This window comes from Nematostella vectensis, chromosome 13 (genome assembly GCF_932526225.1).
Source record: "Nematostella vectensis chromosome 13, jaNemVect1.1, whole genome shotgun sequence".
NCBI classification, from domain to species: Eukaryota; Metazoa; Cnidaria; class Anthozoa; order Actiniaria; family Edwardsiidae; genus Nematostella; species Nematostella vectensis.
In genome coordinates, this window is record NC_064046.1 from 2476459 (window position 1) to 2493708 (window position 17250).

At 41.8% G+C, this 17250-nt stretch overlaps 1 protein-coding gene across 1 annotated transcript; it reads right to left on the minus strand.

Moving 5' to 3' along the window:
• Window positions 1–15049: 15049 nt before the first annotated feature.
• Window positions 15050–17250, minus strand: LOC5507380 (heat shock factor-binding protein 1). Its single transcript, XM_001627991.3, has 4 exons — window positions 17103–17250; window positions 16875–16898; window positions 16713–16755; window positions 15050–15412 (listed from the first exon to the last, which is right to left on the minus strand). The coding sequence occupies exons 1-4, from the start codon at window positions 17169–17171 to the stop codon at window positions 15324–15326; spliced, it is 225 nt and encodes a 74-aa protein (XP_001628041.1). The 5' UTR covers window positions 17172–17250; the 3' UTR covers window positions 15050–15323.

Below are 17250 nucleotides of genomic sequence, written 5' to 3' on the forward strand. Positions count from 1 at the left end.
TACGATGGCCGACAGCCCCCTGGGACCGCGTGGTACGGATTAAAACCGGTAACGGGGAGCGGGGAACAGGGAACGAGTGATCACAGATAGCCCAGGCAATGGTTTCGAAGCTTGTTCGTAGCTTGGAATCGGCTGTTATTCTTAGAGGTAAAACGAGTGGATTGAAATCGCGATTTTTTGTGAAACAATGCCAATAAAATCGCCTTACAACTTAGAACATGCCTTGTTGTTGTCATATTTGTGTGTAATATACGATTTTGGGGAGTTTTCGTAACGGAATACATGACTTCTCTCCCCCTACTAAGGAAAGAAACAAGGTTGGAGGCGCCATTTTCGGTAGCACTCAAATACCGTCGAAATTCGCGAGGAAAATACAACAAACGAAATATTTTTATCTCGCAGACCTATGCCAGGGTACACTTACATTCGATATGTGGCAAAACATCCGAGCTAAATCATTTTCCCTGGCCGCTAGCCATTTTTTAAAACGAGTAAGCAGCGATTTGAATCCTTGACCTGCGCCGCTGGACAATTAGGTCCGCTCGGCTGTACGTAAGTAAGTACATAAGTCCATGGCTACAACACAAGGTTAGCTTCAAAGAAGAGTTCTTATCTTCCGAAAGTTAGGACTAATTATGGGATATTCGTTTTCAAGGTCCCAAAACATGGAATGCTTTAGAATTCTTTTTTGTCTGTTTTCAAAAGGAAACTAAAACTAATTTTCTTGGAGCACTATTGATGCTTATTAAATCTCATTCATAATTCTGTTTTGAAACAGACCACTGTTATGTTTATCGTTTTGTTTCTATTTGTGTGTGTGTTGGGGGGGGGGGGGGGGTGGGCGTGTATGTGGACGTGTGTGTGTGGGCGTGGGTGTGTGTTGAGGGGGGGGGGATGGGCGTGGACGTGGACGTGTGTGTGTGGGCGTGGGTGTTGAGGGGGGGGGATGGGCGTGGACGTGGACGTGTGTGTGTGGACGTGTGTATGTGGACGTGTGTGTGTGGGCGTGGGTGTGTGTGTGTTGAGGGGGGGGGATGGGCGTGTATGTGGACGTGTGTGTGTGGGCGTGGGTGTGTGTGTGTGTGTGTGTGTCGGGGGGGGGGATGGGCGTGTATGTGGACGTGTGTGTGTGGGCGTGGGTGTGTGTGTGTGTCGGGGGGGGATGGGCGTGTATGTGGACGTGTGTGTGTGGGCGTGGGTGTGTGTCCTGACCTACTGCACATTGTACCTATTTTTCTGGCATCTGTCCTTGTTAGGCCTTAAGTTATTTCATATGCCAGGGGCCGGTTCCTAGAAAGCAGGTTAGCGCTAACCCAGGGAAACATTCCCATTTTAAATCAAGTGTCATGATAGCCGTATTTATCCCTGGGTTAGCGCTAACCTGCTTTCTAGGAAACGGCTTCAGTACCTCTCAAATATTTATTCTGTATCTTAAAAAGAGAATGTATGTAAGCTTAGGGGTAAAGAAAAAAAGGTTGTTGTCAGGGGCGTAGCCAGGGGGGCCCAGGGGGCCCGGCCCCCCCCCCTTCTAGCCGCCAAAAATACAGTAAATGTATGAGACATTATCTAAAATACAGGAGAAAATGGCCTTTTGGGCCCCCTCCTGTTAAAAATCCTGGCTACGCTGCTGGTTGTAGGTTGTTGTTTTTATGTACATGGCTAACAATTAAGACTAGTCCCGAGACACGTTTTGAAACTGGGTTGAACTCACGTTTTGTTACTGAAAACCCCCTTGGGCCCTGGACGAGGTCGTTATAAGCTAAGCATACAGAAAGGTGACAACGTAAGCCAGGATTATTGAAGGAACGGGTCCAAAAAGCCTTTTAATGGCATTTCGGCTACTGGAAGGAAGAGGCCTCTTCCTTATTTGATTTTGCAAATAAATCTCCCAAAATAGCGATCAAATGCAAGTGGTGCGTACGTGACTCTTTATATCAACCTTGCGGTCAGAAATAAAAATTATTTCATCCCGATTTCAGATCCTGTCGAAACTGACATGCTAACTCGGCAAAGGCATCGCAGATCGCGAAAAGTACCCCACCCCCTCCCTCCCCCATTACCAACCACTTACTAGAGCCAGTCATAAAGTATTCGCATAGATAACTTATTGCGAGAATAGAATATAAAGATTGCCCGTAAAATTACAGTAAAGAAACCAATACTTGATCGCTGCATTACTCAAAATATTAAATTTTAATAAGTTTTAAGTTTTAATGTATAATTACTATTTCAGTTTTAATGTATAATTACTATTTAAATATTAAAAACATTCATATCAGCACAGTTATCAAGGTTACTGAATTCCTGTCAGATCTCAGGTTCTTTGCGCACGAAAGCTTATGACGTCATACAAAAGCGCGAGAGGCCCGCCGAGTAACACGTGACCGTGCTCGTTTCAGTGACCGTTTGGCCGGGTTACACAGGTTGATGCTGATAGGAGAAGGGTGACCGCGTTCGTTATAGTTACACAGGTTGAGGATGATAGGAGAAGGGTGACCGTGCTTATCTCAGTGACCATCTGGTCAGGTTACACAGGTGGGATATGTGATATATGTGTGAGCTTAACTAAGGCTAAGTTCAAACGGTGTATTATCCATGAGCCGTATTCAATGCAAATGCGTGCAAATGAAGATGAAACAATCGACTTGATTCTTTTGCAAGCATTGAACGGAATACGGCTCATGGATAATACGACGTTTGAACATATCCTGAGGAGGCGTTTGACATTACACACGACGCTGAAAGATATCAACATCAAGTAAAAAGCAAATGCATTTTATTCCGTAATTCAAAGCTATAATACAAAGCTAGTAACACGACTTGGAACGGCATAACGCGATATGGCACAGCACGGCAAGACTCGGGGGGAGGGGGGTGGTGCGGTTGTATGGCGTGGTACGGCAGGACTTCTATACGCACGTTGGCACGAAAAGACTCGGATGGGGGGAGGGGGTGGTGCGGTTGTTTGGCGGGGTACGACACGACTTCTCTACGCACGTTGGCACGAAAAGACTCGGATAGGGGGAGGGGTGGTGCGGTTGTTTGGCGTGGTATACGGCACACTACGCACGTTGGCACGAAAAGACTCGGATGGGGGGAGGGGTGGTGCGGTTGTTTGGCGTGGTATACGGCACGAAAAGATACAAAATCTCGGCAACTCCTCCTCTCTTTTCTCTTCTACTCGTTTTGTGCAATAGAGTTTTGAATGGTGCTTTAGTTCGCTGGCTTAAGAAAGGTTGGTATTGTCAGTCCTCGTCCGCTTCTCGCATCTTGTAACCAATCCAATGTCCAGATTATGTCTAGAAAAACTTGAGCCATCTTTTGAGAATCGTTCCGTCCTGACCAGTCCACCGTTCAAGTTCGTTTTTGATGATGGAGTCTCGTAGCTCCATAGATATACTAATCCTGGAAGATATCGGTGAAAAATCCGGACAATCCTCGAAACCGATCCTCAGCTTCACATTTGCGCTGTCAGCAGGCCTCGATTCGGGTTTTCTTGGAAAAGATGCGTAGGATTTAAAAGCTAAAGGAGTTCGCTCTCCGAAGGTAGTGCAAGATGTCTGGGCCATCGTAGCTAAAGTGGCAATGAAAGTGACTAGTAGTGAATAGAAGTATAATAGTAAAACCTATTGCTTTCTCTTTTATACAGATGTAGCGCTATTTAAGCAAATGGACCACTAATAAGTTGAATCTGCAAGTAGAAATTAACGACCTTTGTCATTTCCTCTAGATGGAAAGAATAAAAAAGAAAGGTTGTTATCATCTTTGTCAGGATTTGCCGCAAGGGAGCTGCATAACACGCACGCGGAACCTTGTCTTCCTGTGGGCGATAGATGTGTGTGTTTGGTCTCTCATCTAAAAAGGCGGACGACTTTTAAATTTTCTCGTCGATAAGCAGGTTGGCTCACAAACATCTATTTCTATCTTAACTGCATTTAGCTTGACATATGTCAAGGGATAATTATAATATTTATTATTATTCTACCCTAGCGTCGTGCCCTTGGCTAAATGAACTTGAACACGCTCGTGCAGAATTGCAGATGTTTCGTAAGTTCGTTTGTTTCGTAAGTTTTTGTGGTAGGTGGTTTATTATATAAGATGTTCTGCACTAAGGTGGGCTTATATAAGCGGTACATAGTACACCTATTTGAAAAAAACGTTGTCAGTGCAAATGGCGATTGTCAAATGGCAGTTCTACGACCGAATGGACTCATGGATCCCAAGTGTTTGTTTCAAATTCAGAAAAATATAAATAAAACATACGCCTATCCATTAAATGTAATTAATATATAGTTCTGACATCGCTTGAGTTTATTTACCACCTTTATTTTTACAAATAATTACTACCCCTAAACACCTTTTGGTCGTAGAACTGCCATATGGCAATTGCCATTCGCCGTTTGGGCGGACGACGTTTATTGAAATAGGTGTATCAGGCCCGGACCCAGGATTTTTCTTGGGGGGGGGGGGGGGGGGGGGGGGTTCAAAATCCGAAAAAGTAGACCTAATTTTTTCGGGATTACCCGCGCATTAATGGGGAGGCAATAACCAGGATCCCAGGCCCCTGTGTACGGGCCGACATCGCATTCTTGAAAGGAACTCTCTGCCTTCAGCAGAATACAGATGAGGTTTATTTGATATATCTGATTGAGGTAGGCATATTAGCGGAACTAAAAATTCCACAGAGTCAGAGGTATCTAAAGAAACTGCATCTAAATGTATTCTCCATATCGGCAATTTTGGAAAATGCCAACAATTTTCATGACATCAAGAGCATAGTCTTAAACTGCGCATGAATAAAATACAGAGTGCGCTAAACGTCGCAAAAGAAGCACTGCGCATCGGCACATAGAAAAAGCCTTTATGTTACGTGTACCGGGATTCCTGTGGCAGAATATGTAAGTAGTTTATTCGCTGTTCCTCGAATTCAGAACAGAAAAAGAGAACATGAAACACTACATTCGATAAACAAAACCTAGAGAACGGATGGTCACGCACACGCAAAACAATGACACGGAAAACGATACATTAATAATCAAATCAACAAAGTTCACAAATGATAGAGTAAAAAAAAACAAAGCCAACGGCAGAGGATCGAACTCGAGAGTAGATTTAAAGAGAAAAAGTAAACCATACTTCCAGACATGGGCTAAAACGTCGTATGGAAGCTAAAGCTTTACGGCTAGGCTGGAGATTTCGGCCCCAGCACCGCTATCTAGTGAACTGTACAACACAAAGGTACCTAAGGAACCAGCGCATTAACGGGGAGGCAATAACCAGGATCCCAGGCCTGTCTTATACGGTTACGCCACGCACAGTTAGCTGAGTTCTAGGGTGGGATTATATGCAATGTGTGCTGTGTGTGGCACGTGTCTTTATATTGCTGGTTATATGGGAGGGGATGGTGGGGGAAAGGAGTAGATACAACGTGTGCTGCGCGTGGCACGTGTCATCATATTGTTGGTTATATGGGAGGGGGTGGTGGGGGAAAGGATTAGATGCAATGCGTACTGCACGTGGTAAGTGTCATCGTATTGTTGGTTATATGGGAGGGGGTGGTGGAGGAAAGGATTAGATGCAATGCGTACTGCGCGTGGCACGTGTCATCATATTGTTGGTTAAATGGGAGGGGATGGTGGGGGAAAGTAGTAGATACAATGCGTGCTGTGCGTAGCACGTGTAATCATATTGCTGGTTATATGGGAGGGGGTGGTGGGGTAAAGGATTATATGCAATGTGTGCTGTGTGTGGCACGTGTCATCATATTGCTGGTTATATGGTAGGGGATGGTGGGGGAAAGGAGTAGATACAATGTGTGCTGCGTGTGGCACGTGTCATCATATTGCTGGTTATATGGGAGGGGATGGTGGGGGAAAGGAGTAGATGCAATGCGTACTGCGCGTAGCACGTATCATCATATTGCTGGTTATATGGGAGGGGATGGTGGGGGAAAGTAGTAGATACAATGCGTGCTGTGCGTAGCACGTGTAATCATATTGCTGGTTATATGGGAGGGGATGGTGGGGGAAAGGAGTAGATACAATGTGTGCTGTGTGTGGCACGTGTCATCATATTGCTGGTTATATGGGAGGGGATGGTGGGGGAAAGGATTAGATGCAATGTGTGCTGCGCGTTGCACGTGTCATTAGATTGATGGTTATTTTGGAGGGGGTGGTGGAGAAAAGGAGTTGACTTTTCAGCTGGATTCACGCATGCGTTATCGTATTGATATGGGAGGGGTGGGTGGGGCGTAAGGGGGTTCCGAATAAGAAGTAGACACATGAGTGCCGTAGCTAACCAATGTTTAATCTCATCCTTGTGTTCAGGGATGTAGATTGGAGCTTGCCTACCAACCATTTCTAAACGGATAGAAAGCACCTGCTAAACGGGCCTGAATGGCCGTTTGGTCAGGTTACACAGGCTGATAGGATATATGCGTGAACTGATAGGAGACGGGTGACCGTGCTCGTTTTACTGACAGTCTGGTCAATTTACACAGGTTAAGGCTGATAGGATATATGCGCGTGAACTGATAGGAGAAGGTTGACCGTGCTTGTTTTACTGACAGTCTGGTCAATTTACACAGGTTGGGCGTTTACATGATGGTAAAAGGGGGCTTTAGATTATGATAGTGGACTTTGACATTGGACTGATGGTGCCGAAGTAGGGAGAATTTCAAATAGCGCTGAGGGATACAAAGCCAGCACATGAAAAACTAAAAGGATTTTATTCCATAATTCAAAAATTCTCTACAACATACAAATAAACAAACTTCAACAATGAATACTATAATTACACATGTATTCGATGGACCAATTCTACCCAATGTTCCTATAGGGCCGCCTTTGTAAAACTCGCTGAGAAAATGGCCTGACACGGCATAGCGTGGTATGGTACGATTCGGCACGGCAGTCACACGTTTCTACGCAATACGCACGGTGGTACGGCACGAAAAGATACATAATCTCGGCAGCTTCTCATCTTTTCCCACTCTATCCGTTTTAGAGTTTTGCATGGTGCTTCAGTTCGTTGACTCGAAAAGGACATGAAATCTCAGTATCCTCCGTTTGTCGCATCTTGTAGCCAATCCAATCTCTAGATAAGGCCTAGAAAAACTTGAGCCATCTTTTGAGAATCGTTCCGTCCTGACCAGTCCATCGTTCAAGTTCGTTTTTGATGATGGAGTCTCGTAGCTCCATAGATATACTAATCCTGGAAGATATCGGTGAAAAATCAGGACAACCCTCGAAACCGATCCTCAGCTTCACATTTGCTTTATCAAAATACCTCGATTCGGGTTTTCTTGGAAAAGAAGATGCGTAGGATTTAAAAGCTAAAGGAGTTCGCTCTCCGAAGGTAGTGCAAGATGTCTGGGCCATCGTAGCTAAAGTGGCAATGAAAGTGACTAGTAGTGAATAGAAGTATAATAGTAAAACCTATTGCTTTCTCTTTTATACAGATGTAGCGCTATTTAAGCAAATGGACCACTAATAAGTTGAATCTGCAAGTAGAAATTAACGACCTTTGTCATTTCCTCTAGATGGAAAGAATAAAAAAGAAAGGTTGTTATCATCTTTGTCAGGATTTGCCGCAGGGGAGCTGCATAACACGCACGCGGAACCTTGTCTTCCTGTAGGCGATAGATGTGTGTGTTTGGTCTCTCATCTAAAAAGGCGGACGACTTTTGAATTTTCTCGTCGATAAGCAGGTTGGCTCACAAACATCTATTTCTATCTTAACTGCATTTAGCTTGACATATGTCAAGGGATAATTATAATATTTATTATTATTCTACCCTAGCGTCGTGCCCTTGGCTAAATGAACTTGAACACGCTCGTGCAGAATTACAGATGTTTCGTAAGTTCGTTTGTTTCGTAAGTTTTTGTGGTAGGTGGTTTATTATATAAGATGTTCTGCACTAAGGTGGGCTTATATAAGCGGTACATAGTACACCTATTTGAAAAAAACGTTGTCAGTGCAAATGGCGATTGTCAAATGGCAGTTCTACGACCGAATGGACTCATGGATCCCAAGTGTTTGTTTCAAATTCAGAAAAATATAAATAAAACATACGCCTATCCATTAAATGTAATTAATATATAGTTCTGACATCGCTTGAGTTTATTTACCACCTTTATTTGTACAAATAATTACTACCCCTAAACACCTTTCGGTCGTAGAACTGCCATATGGCAATTGCCATTCGCCGTTTGGGCGGACGACGTTTATTGAAATAGGTGTATCAGGCCCGGACCCAGGATTTTTCTTGGGGGGGGGGGGGCAAAATCCGAAAAAGTAGACCTTTTTTTTTCGGGGTTACCCGCGCATTAATGGGGAGGCAATAACCAGGATCCCAGGCCCCTGTGTACGGGCCGACATCGCATTCTTGAAAGGAACTCTCTGCCTTCAGCAGAATACAGATAAGGTTTATTTGATATATCTGATTGAGGTAGGCATATTAGCGGAACTAAAAATTCCACAGAGTCAGAGGTATCTAAATAAAGAAACTGCACAACTTGAAAATGCTCTCGCGAAATTTATGGTTCGCGTTTTCTCGCTTTAAATTAAACTTGCACTAAATGTATTCTCCATATCGGCAATTTTGGAAAATGGCAACAATTTTCATGACATCAAGAGCATAGTCTTAAACTGCGCATGAATAAAATACAGAGTGCGCTAAACGTCGCAAAAGAAGCACTGCGCATCGGCACATCGAAAAAGCCTTTATGTTACGTGTACCGGGATTCCTGTGGCAGAATATGTAAGTAGTTTATTCGCTGTTCCTCGAATTCAGAACAGAAAAAGAGAACATGAAACACTACATTCGATAAACAAAACCTAGAGAACGGATGGTCACGCACACGCAAAACAATGACACGGAAAACGATACATTAATAATCAAATCAACAAAGTTCACAAATGATAGAGTGAAAAAAAAAACGAAGCCAACGGCAGAGGATCGAACTCGAGAGTAGATTTGAAGAGAAAAGTTAAACCATACTTCCAGACATGGGCTAAAACGTCGTATGGAAGCTAAAGCTTTGCGGCTAGGCTGGAGATTTCGGCCCCAGCACCGCTATCTAGTGAACTGTACAACACAAAGGTACCTAAGGAACCAGCGCATTAATGGGGAGGCAATAACCAGGATTCCAGGCCTGTCTTATACGGTTACGCCACGCACAGTTAGCTGAGTTCTAGGGTGGGATTATATGCAATGTGTGCTGTGTGTGGCACGTGTCTTTATATTGCTGGTTATATGGGAGGGGATGGTGGGGGAAAGGAGTAGATACAACGTGTGCTGCGCGTGGCACGTGTCATCATATTGTTGGTTATATGGGAGGGGGTGGTGGGGGAAAGGATTAGATGCAATGCGTAAAGCGCATGGCAAGTGTCATCATATTGTTGGTTATATGGGATGGGGTGGTGGGGGAAAGGATTAGATGCAATGCGTACTGCACGTGGTAAGTGTCATCGTATTGTTGGTTATATGGGAGGGGGTGGTGGAGGAAAGGATTAGATGCAATGCGTACTGCGCGTGGCAAGTGTCATCATATTGTTGGTTAAATGGGAGGGGGTGGTGGGGTAAAGGATTATATGCAATGTGTGCTGTGTGTGGCACGTGTCATCATATTGCTGGTTATATGGTAGGGGATGGTGGGGGAAAGGAGTAGATACAATGTGTGCTGCGTGTGGCACGTGTCATCATATTGCTGGTTATATGGGAGGGGATGGTGGGGGAAAGGAGTAGGTGCAATGCGTACTGCGCGTAGCACGTATCATCATATTGCTGGTTATATGGGAGGGGATGGTGGGGGAAAGGAGTAGATACAATGCGTGCTGTGCGTAGCACGTGTAATCATATTGCTGGTTATATGGGAGGGGATGGTGGGGGAAAGGAGTAGATACAATGTGTGCTGTGTGTGGCACGTGTCATCATATTGCTGGTTATATGGTAGGGGATGGTGGGGGAAAGGATTAGATGCAATGTGTGCTGCGCGTTGCACGTGTCATTAGATTGATGGTTATTTTGGAGGGGGTGGTGGGGAAAAGGAGTTGACTTTTCAGCTGGATTCACGCATGCGTTATCGTATTGATATGGGAGGGGTGGGTGGGGCGTAAGGGGGTTCCGAATAAGAAGTAGACACATGAGTGCCGTAGCTAACCAATGTTTAATCTCATCCTTGTGTTCAGGGATGTAGATTGGAGCTTGCCTACCAACCATTTCTGAACAGATAGAAAGCACCTGCTAAACGGGCCTGAATGGCCGTTTGGTCAGGTTACACAGGCTGATAGGATATATGCGTGAACTGATAGGAGACGGGTGACCGTGCTCGTTTTACTGACAGTCTGGTCAATTTACACAGGTTAAGGCTGATAGGATATATGCGCGTGAACTGATAGGAGAAGGGTGACCGTGCTTGTTTTACTGACAGTCTGGTCAATTTACACAGGTTGGGCGTTTACATGATGGTAAAAGGGGGCTTTAGATTATGATAGTGGACTTTGACATTGGACTGATGGTGCCGAAGTAGGGAGAATTTCAAATAGCGCTGAGGGATACAAATCCAGCACATGAAAAACTAAAAGGATTTTATTCCATAATTCAAACATTCTCTACAACATACAAATAAACAAACTTCAACAATGGATACTATAATTACACATGTATTCGATGGACCAATTCCACCCAATGTTCCTATAGGGCCGCCTTTGTAAAACTCGCTGAGAAAATGGCCTGACACGGCATAACGTGGTATGGTACGGTTCGGCACGGCAGTCAGGGGGGAGGGGGGTGGTGCGGTTATGGTACGGCGACACACACGTTTCTACGCCATACGCACGGTGGTACGGCACGAAAAGATACATAATCTCGGCAGCTTCTCATCTTTTCCCACTCTATTCGTTTTAGAGTTTTGCATGGTGCTTCAGTTCGTTGACTCGAAAAGGACATGAAATCTCAGTATCCTCCGTTTGTCGCATCTTGTAGCCAATCCAATCTCTAGATAAGGCCTAGAAAAACTTGAGCCATCTTTTGAGAATCGTTCCGTCCTGACCAGTCCATCGTTCAAGTTCGTTTTTGATGATGGAGTCTCGTAGCTCCATAGATATACTAATCCTGGAAGATATCGGTGAAAAATCCGGACAATCCTCGAAACCGATCCTCAGCTTCACATTTGCTTTATCAAAATACCTCGATTCGGGTTTTCTTGGACAAGAAGTTGCGTATGATTTGAAAGCTAAAGGAGTTCGCTCTGCGAAGGTAGCGCAAGATGTCTGGGCCATCTTAGCTCAAGTGGCTGGCAATGTGAATAGAAAGATAGATTGATTTCTCTTTTATACAGTTTTTATACAGCCTTGTTAAGCAAATGTACCGCTATATGACAATCGGTGAGTAGATCATTAACAGCCTGTTATTTCCTTTAGATGAAATGGATGACGTTTTATTTTTTTCCGCCAGGATTTGCCGCTGGTAGTTAAGGATCCTTTCGCTTCACGTGAAGTTTCCTGAAAAGCTGCCCGTTAAGCGTGTAGCACGCAAAAAACCTTTATATAGGGGTATTCTCATTCATGATCTAACTTCCATTGAGTGTACTACTGGCTTGTTTCAATGATTTTCTTTTTAAATGTAAGAATCGTGGGCTTGGATGTTTTGTTGGTATTACATAAGATATTTTTTTCCTGCCGTGTTATTATATAAGCAGGTATGACAGCTATCTTGTTGTTTTGGTGGGATTTGTTATTGTTATATAGCGGTGAAAGGGTTATTAAAAGTCTCTAATCTCTTTTCAGCCACTCCTATCTCAAGAGCAAAAATATCCTATCAATAAAAACGAGCGCGATATATACTTTTGGCAGGAGCTACAACTACTGTCCTGCCGAAATATTGTTCTAAAAAACAACAATCTGCGTCGTTGTCGACTTTTTCTTTTAAATTTATTATTTATAGTTAACTGTCGACGCAGACCACAAGGTCCCTCCCCCTCCAATAGGCCCGGGGGAAGCCAAAATATTACTGATCCCTGCTTGAAAAAGTAAGAGAACAACGAATGTCATTGTTAATTATGCTTTCAGCACCTGCGTGCGACTTTATAGTGCGAAAATATCCATGAAAATATGTCAAAAAATGTTCTACCTGCCCCTTTCCTATCACCGCTAAGCACCCTTAGTAGACATGACGGAAAAACCCTAAACATGCGCACTTCGAAGAAATGGAGAAAGAAGATACAAGTTCTTACAATGGCCATCCGTTCCTTGTATTTAGGACTGATTTTCCCTTTTACAAACACAAAAATCGTGAGGCTGAAATGCACATACCCAGATTTTGGCCTTTAGAGATAATTTTTTCCTTTATCATCATTGCGCTATGTATGTGCTCAAAGACGAAAAGCTCAAATTTCAATAAAAAATCGCATTAATTTTTAAAAAGTCGCATTTGACATTTTGTTTGATATTACTCAATAAGTACTTAGGGGAATTTTCCGCCTTATTTGATGTGAAATGAGCTTATTGGGAACATCAAGTCATGTTTTTCCGTCATGTCCCCTTAATAAAAATAATAAAACGCGCTAGCCTCCGGGACTTTTACGGGCTTTTGCGGTGAGTCATAGGCGGCTTTTGCGTGTATTTGGCTGTATTTTGCTTTTGGTGCAGATGACTCTCACAAACTTAGACCAAACAACCACTATTTCTTAAATTTTCGTTTAACATTCACTGCATTTCCCTTTGACTATTCGATCCCACTAGACGGATGTGATACTAGTTTTATTTCAAGTGTCTTTTTCTTCCTTTTTTCTATATATGTTTTAAGCTGATACATCGAAGCTTCTGAGGAGAGTAGAAACTTACTGCAGTAATCTATTTTGCATTCGATCTTTTTTTTTTTATTATACTTCCGTGGAAGGTATCAGGATTGGCTGAGAGTGGTGCGCAGTCATAGATATAATATGGAAAAAGCCTAGTATTTATAAGGTTCATTAATACATCATGGTCTCTTGTTTACCCTCTAGTCTATCTTTATTACCTCCAATAGTGCGGATACGCCCTTATCATTTATGTTGCTAAAAAAACAGATATGGGAGACACAACCCACGTGGCAGGGGGAGTGTGGGAAAAAAGCCTAATGTACTTTATCATCTGAAAATAAAAAAATGTCAAAACTATTGCTTTCTCGTTTAATAGTCACGTTTTAGATAGTTCGTTTTAGAACTTACATACAGTGACTTATTGCTTCGATGTAAGTCATCTCAACATAATTTTATATTGTGGTCCTTCAAATAACAATTTTCCAAAGTGCGGATGATAACTAAGAATATAAAATATTAAGCAGAAAAATTTGAAAAAATGACCCGTACTTGGCATATAGCCCAACCAAGACTGTAGGAAATTTATACAGCCCAATTCGTTGTTGCGCGACCACGGCGAATCCAAAATCCATGTCTCGTTTGGGAATAGCGCGTAGTCAGATATAAGCTTTGGGGCTGTTTGTCTGGTTTTGATTGTTTGGTTTGATTGACCACACGCTATTTCCAAACGAAGAAAGGAATTTTGATTCTGGCAGGTCGCGCTACAACGAATTTCGCCATAAGGTAGGATAATCGAACGTTTTTCGAAAACCTACTAAGTATCTGAAAATTATGTTCTAAGCGTTTTCCGTTACCTTGTGCGTCACAGCGAATTCTCCCATGTGACTTACACACAGCCGCGTGAAATTAACAGAAAGTGTTTTCTGCTCATATTTATATCCCCCTGCGTCTCCCAAGTTATCAGGAAACCCTAAGCTACTCTAAAACGTGAATGATCTATACCAGACAAGAGACCATGGTCTCTAGAACGAGAGTACTAGGTTATAAGAAAACTCGAGAAATTAGAATAAGCCATTAATTTGGGTAAAATTATTAATGCTATGTTTATTTTTTTCGAGACCCCAAGTTTTGGTCGCCATATTGGAAAATAGAAATAGGAATCTAGTTTGTTTATTTTCTAGAAATGGTTTGTACTTGTAGGTGTTGAAGTTTTTTTATTCGGTGAGGGAGAGTTCATTAAATACATCGAGGGGGGGGGGGGGGGGGGGAGGAAAGATATTGAGGGGGAGAGGCTCCGAAAATTTTTAACCACCAAAAGGGGGGGCTCCGAAAAAAGGTCCTCTTAAGGGGGCTCTGAATTTTTTAGGAGCCGTACTTTTCAGCTTTAATATTTTTCTTGATAAGATCTAGTTTGTAGCATAAATCCAGATTGAATATTAAGCCAAATAAACCATAATATAGATACTTCCAGCTTTCAGTATGTTACAGTTGATTTACCGATACTGTTTATTATCAGTTAAACAAATTGAAAGTGGTGGACAAGGTTTGAATCAACACAAGTTTGAAAAGGTATGTTAAACGCCTCTGTGAAACAAAGTGGTTGTGCTGACGTTTCGAGCGGTAGCCGTCCGTCGGAGCAAAAGAAACTGAATAGGATGGGGGAGTAGTAAAGTGGTGGAGCATGCAAACCCACAAAAAGATATTCTTACAATGTTTTACACGTTGTCAAGAGACCATTATGGTCTCTTGACGTTGGACATTATATCCCTTTTTATACAGAAAAATATCCTTAACAAAAACAAATATATACAAATTTTAACTCCTTTACAGGCGTCCTTAGTGGTGGATCTCTCTCTTTTTTTTTTTGGGGGGGGGGAGGTGGTGGTTTGGAAATAAAAGTTCCTCCAAGCAACTGATTGAGGTAAAAAAAGAGATCGCAACCCAGCCCTGCACCATTTTACACAGTTATACATGCAAAAAGAAATTATGAAGCCAGAAACCGAAAATTGTGAAGAAGAGATGTCAGATTCTGAAATTATAAAAATAATAAACCAAATAAAAAACTCCAAAGCCTATAAATAGGCTAACTGAAACTTTTATCCCATTACATTTGCCTCTCAAAAACAGTCTAACGAAGAGTCTTAAAAAATATTGTTTATCGAAAAAATAAAAAGGGACCATGGATTAAAAATAAATAGGCCCCTTAAATACAACCCACACCAACCAATCAATGGGAGAGATGGTCATTTTGTTGAACATGTCGCTTTAATGTAAAGTTGTTATACAATAAGTAAAGCCTAGGAGAGTTGGTAAATACAAAAATATAATAGGCTAACAGTTCTTATTCTGTGCTTAGTTGGTATAAACGGGGATTTTCTTATAATCATATTGTTATACCTGTTGCATCTATTTAAAATCTGCATTTACTTTTTGTATATTACAAGTATAAGGAAGTCATAGCATGCTACTATATACACCACAGGTAGTCCAGACAAACTGCTATATCTTCCACAGGGCATGTCACTTCTCTGGCTCATCCACTCCAGCCTGGTTCATCAACTCGCCAATGTTTTTCTCAAGGTCATCAATTCGGTTGCTCATTTCATCAAGTGATTTCATTAAGGAATATTGATCAATGACTAGTAAATTATGCAAGTTAATAATCTTATTCTGATTGAAGTAATGCCATGGTAACAGCAATAATGTTTTTTTGGAGGTAGGGCATCCTTTTACCATTTTTCCCCAGCTCTGCATCACCCTAGGTTCCAGGGGATGGTGAAACATCAAAAGCAAGCAAGCTCTGCTAGCATTGTAGAGGGGTGCTAGTATGGTAGAGAGAGTGAGGGCTAACCCCCCCCCCCCTTCCACAAAAGCTGATTGAGCTGTTAGCCCCACACAAATTCCACCAGCACTGTTAGCATGGCCTTCCTCAGTTTATGACAAGACAGAGGAAATGTTTTTGACTTACTTTGCAGCACATCCAAACATGGTATTCAAAGAGTTTCAACCATGCTGGGCCAGCATTGGTAGCATTGTCTGCACAATGCTTTGGGCTACACAAGATACTGTCCAGAAAGGTTGAAACCAGGGTGACCAACCCTTTAGTTGAGAAAGATCTTGAAAAACTCTGATTTCAAAAGTGAGTTAGTTGCACTTGGTGGTTGCAATTGTGCATGTAAAAATCAAGAGCTTTGATATTTTCCTGCTAGCTGTGTCCAAATGGTATAGAAATTCTATCCAAGGAAAGTTTATATTAGGAGCTTTAAAAACAGGGGACCTGGGATTTCAGAATAAGTCTAACATACAGCATTAATTATATCCAAGTCCTATTTTTGATGGATCATGATGTATATGTGGTATCTCAAACTAAAATATGTTCTTTGGGCTATAGACAACAGATATTATTTTTATGTGATTTGCATATCTCTCATTCAAGAGAGATACCCTTTTAAAAAATAGATAAAATAATTCATAACCATAAAAGCTGCACAACTAATGTACAGAAATTTACAGGATAACCTAAAACCGAGCTATATCATAATTATTTAAAAAGAGGTTTTTAAATAACTGGTAGCCAATTTAAAATCGTTTTTACAAAGACAAAATAAAAACATACTACATTCTTTATATGAAAGGGAGATTATTATATAAAGAAGCTGTGAAAAGTAATCAAGTATATTGAGCCGTCAAAAGCTCGCTAAAGGCAAACATTCAGTAAGTAAGTTAAGTATTCGTTAGCAACTCGTTAATTTATCGGCGTCGCTTGTCGAGTTTAAAACAAACAAACAAGTTCTAGGGACGCCAACGGCTTGGGGATCAGTTTGAATAAAAAAAACTATCTAAATCCTTTTCTTAAGCTGCGTAGTAAAATAGGATTAAAACTGAGAAATACTCTATGCAAAAGGATATTTCTTGTTATGATCTGGTCCGACATGTTTTGGAATTTATCTTGCTGTAAATGAAACAAAGTTAAAATTCAATGAAGTGTTGTTATTTTACCCATTCGGTAGAATAGGTTATTTCAATGATAACTGTATAAATACGAAGGACTAAGCACGAGCTGTAACTAACCATCTGTGTCAGCAAAGTTTGGACCTAATAATGAGTACCACGGGTTAAGGAAAACAGAATTCAGTTGAGGATTCGAAGCTAAAGTGTCAAAACAAGAATGCTTTTCTTCCGGTTTTGACTGCTAAAACTTTTCATACCGAAAAATTACCAAAGCAGCAATAAAGAAAGCTTTCATAGCAACTGGGATGAAAACTAGATATTAGAGGTAAGTTCAGATGAAAAGGATACAAATCCAGTGAGATCTTGTAGGTTCTCGGGGTTTTCTACATCTCCAGACTTGATTTTAGTGTCAGCCATTTTAGATATTCGAAGCGACTGCTAGCAACTCGACCCAGTCCAAGAGCATAGAGCATCGTACATTTTTTTTTTAACACAG

Bases quoted from the DNA above. Each gene is read 5' to 3' on its own strand.
- LOC5507380 (XM_001627991.3), bottom strand. From the start codon at position 17,171: ATGGCTGACACTAAAATCAAGTCTGGAGATGTAGAAAACCCCGAGAAC. The intron at 16,899-17,102 runs GTATCCTTTTCA...ACTCATTATTAG, and splicing joins TACAAGATCTCACTGGATTT to GTCCAAACTTTGCTGACACA. The intron at 16,756-16,874 runs GTTAGTTACAGC...TTTCATTTACAG, and splicing joins AAACTTTGCTGACACAGATG to CAAGATAAATTCCAAAACAT.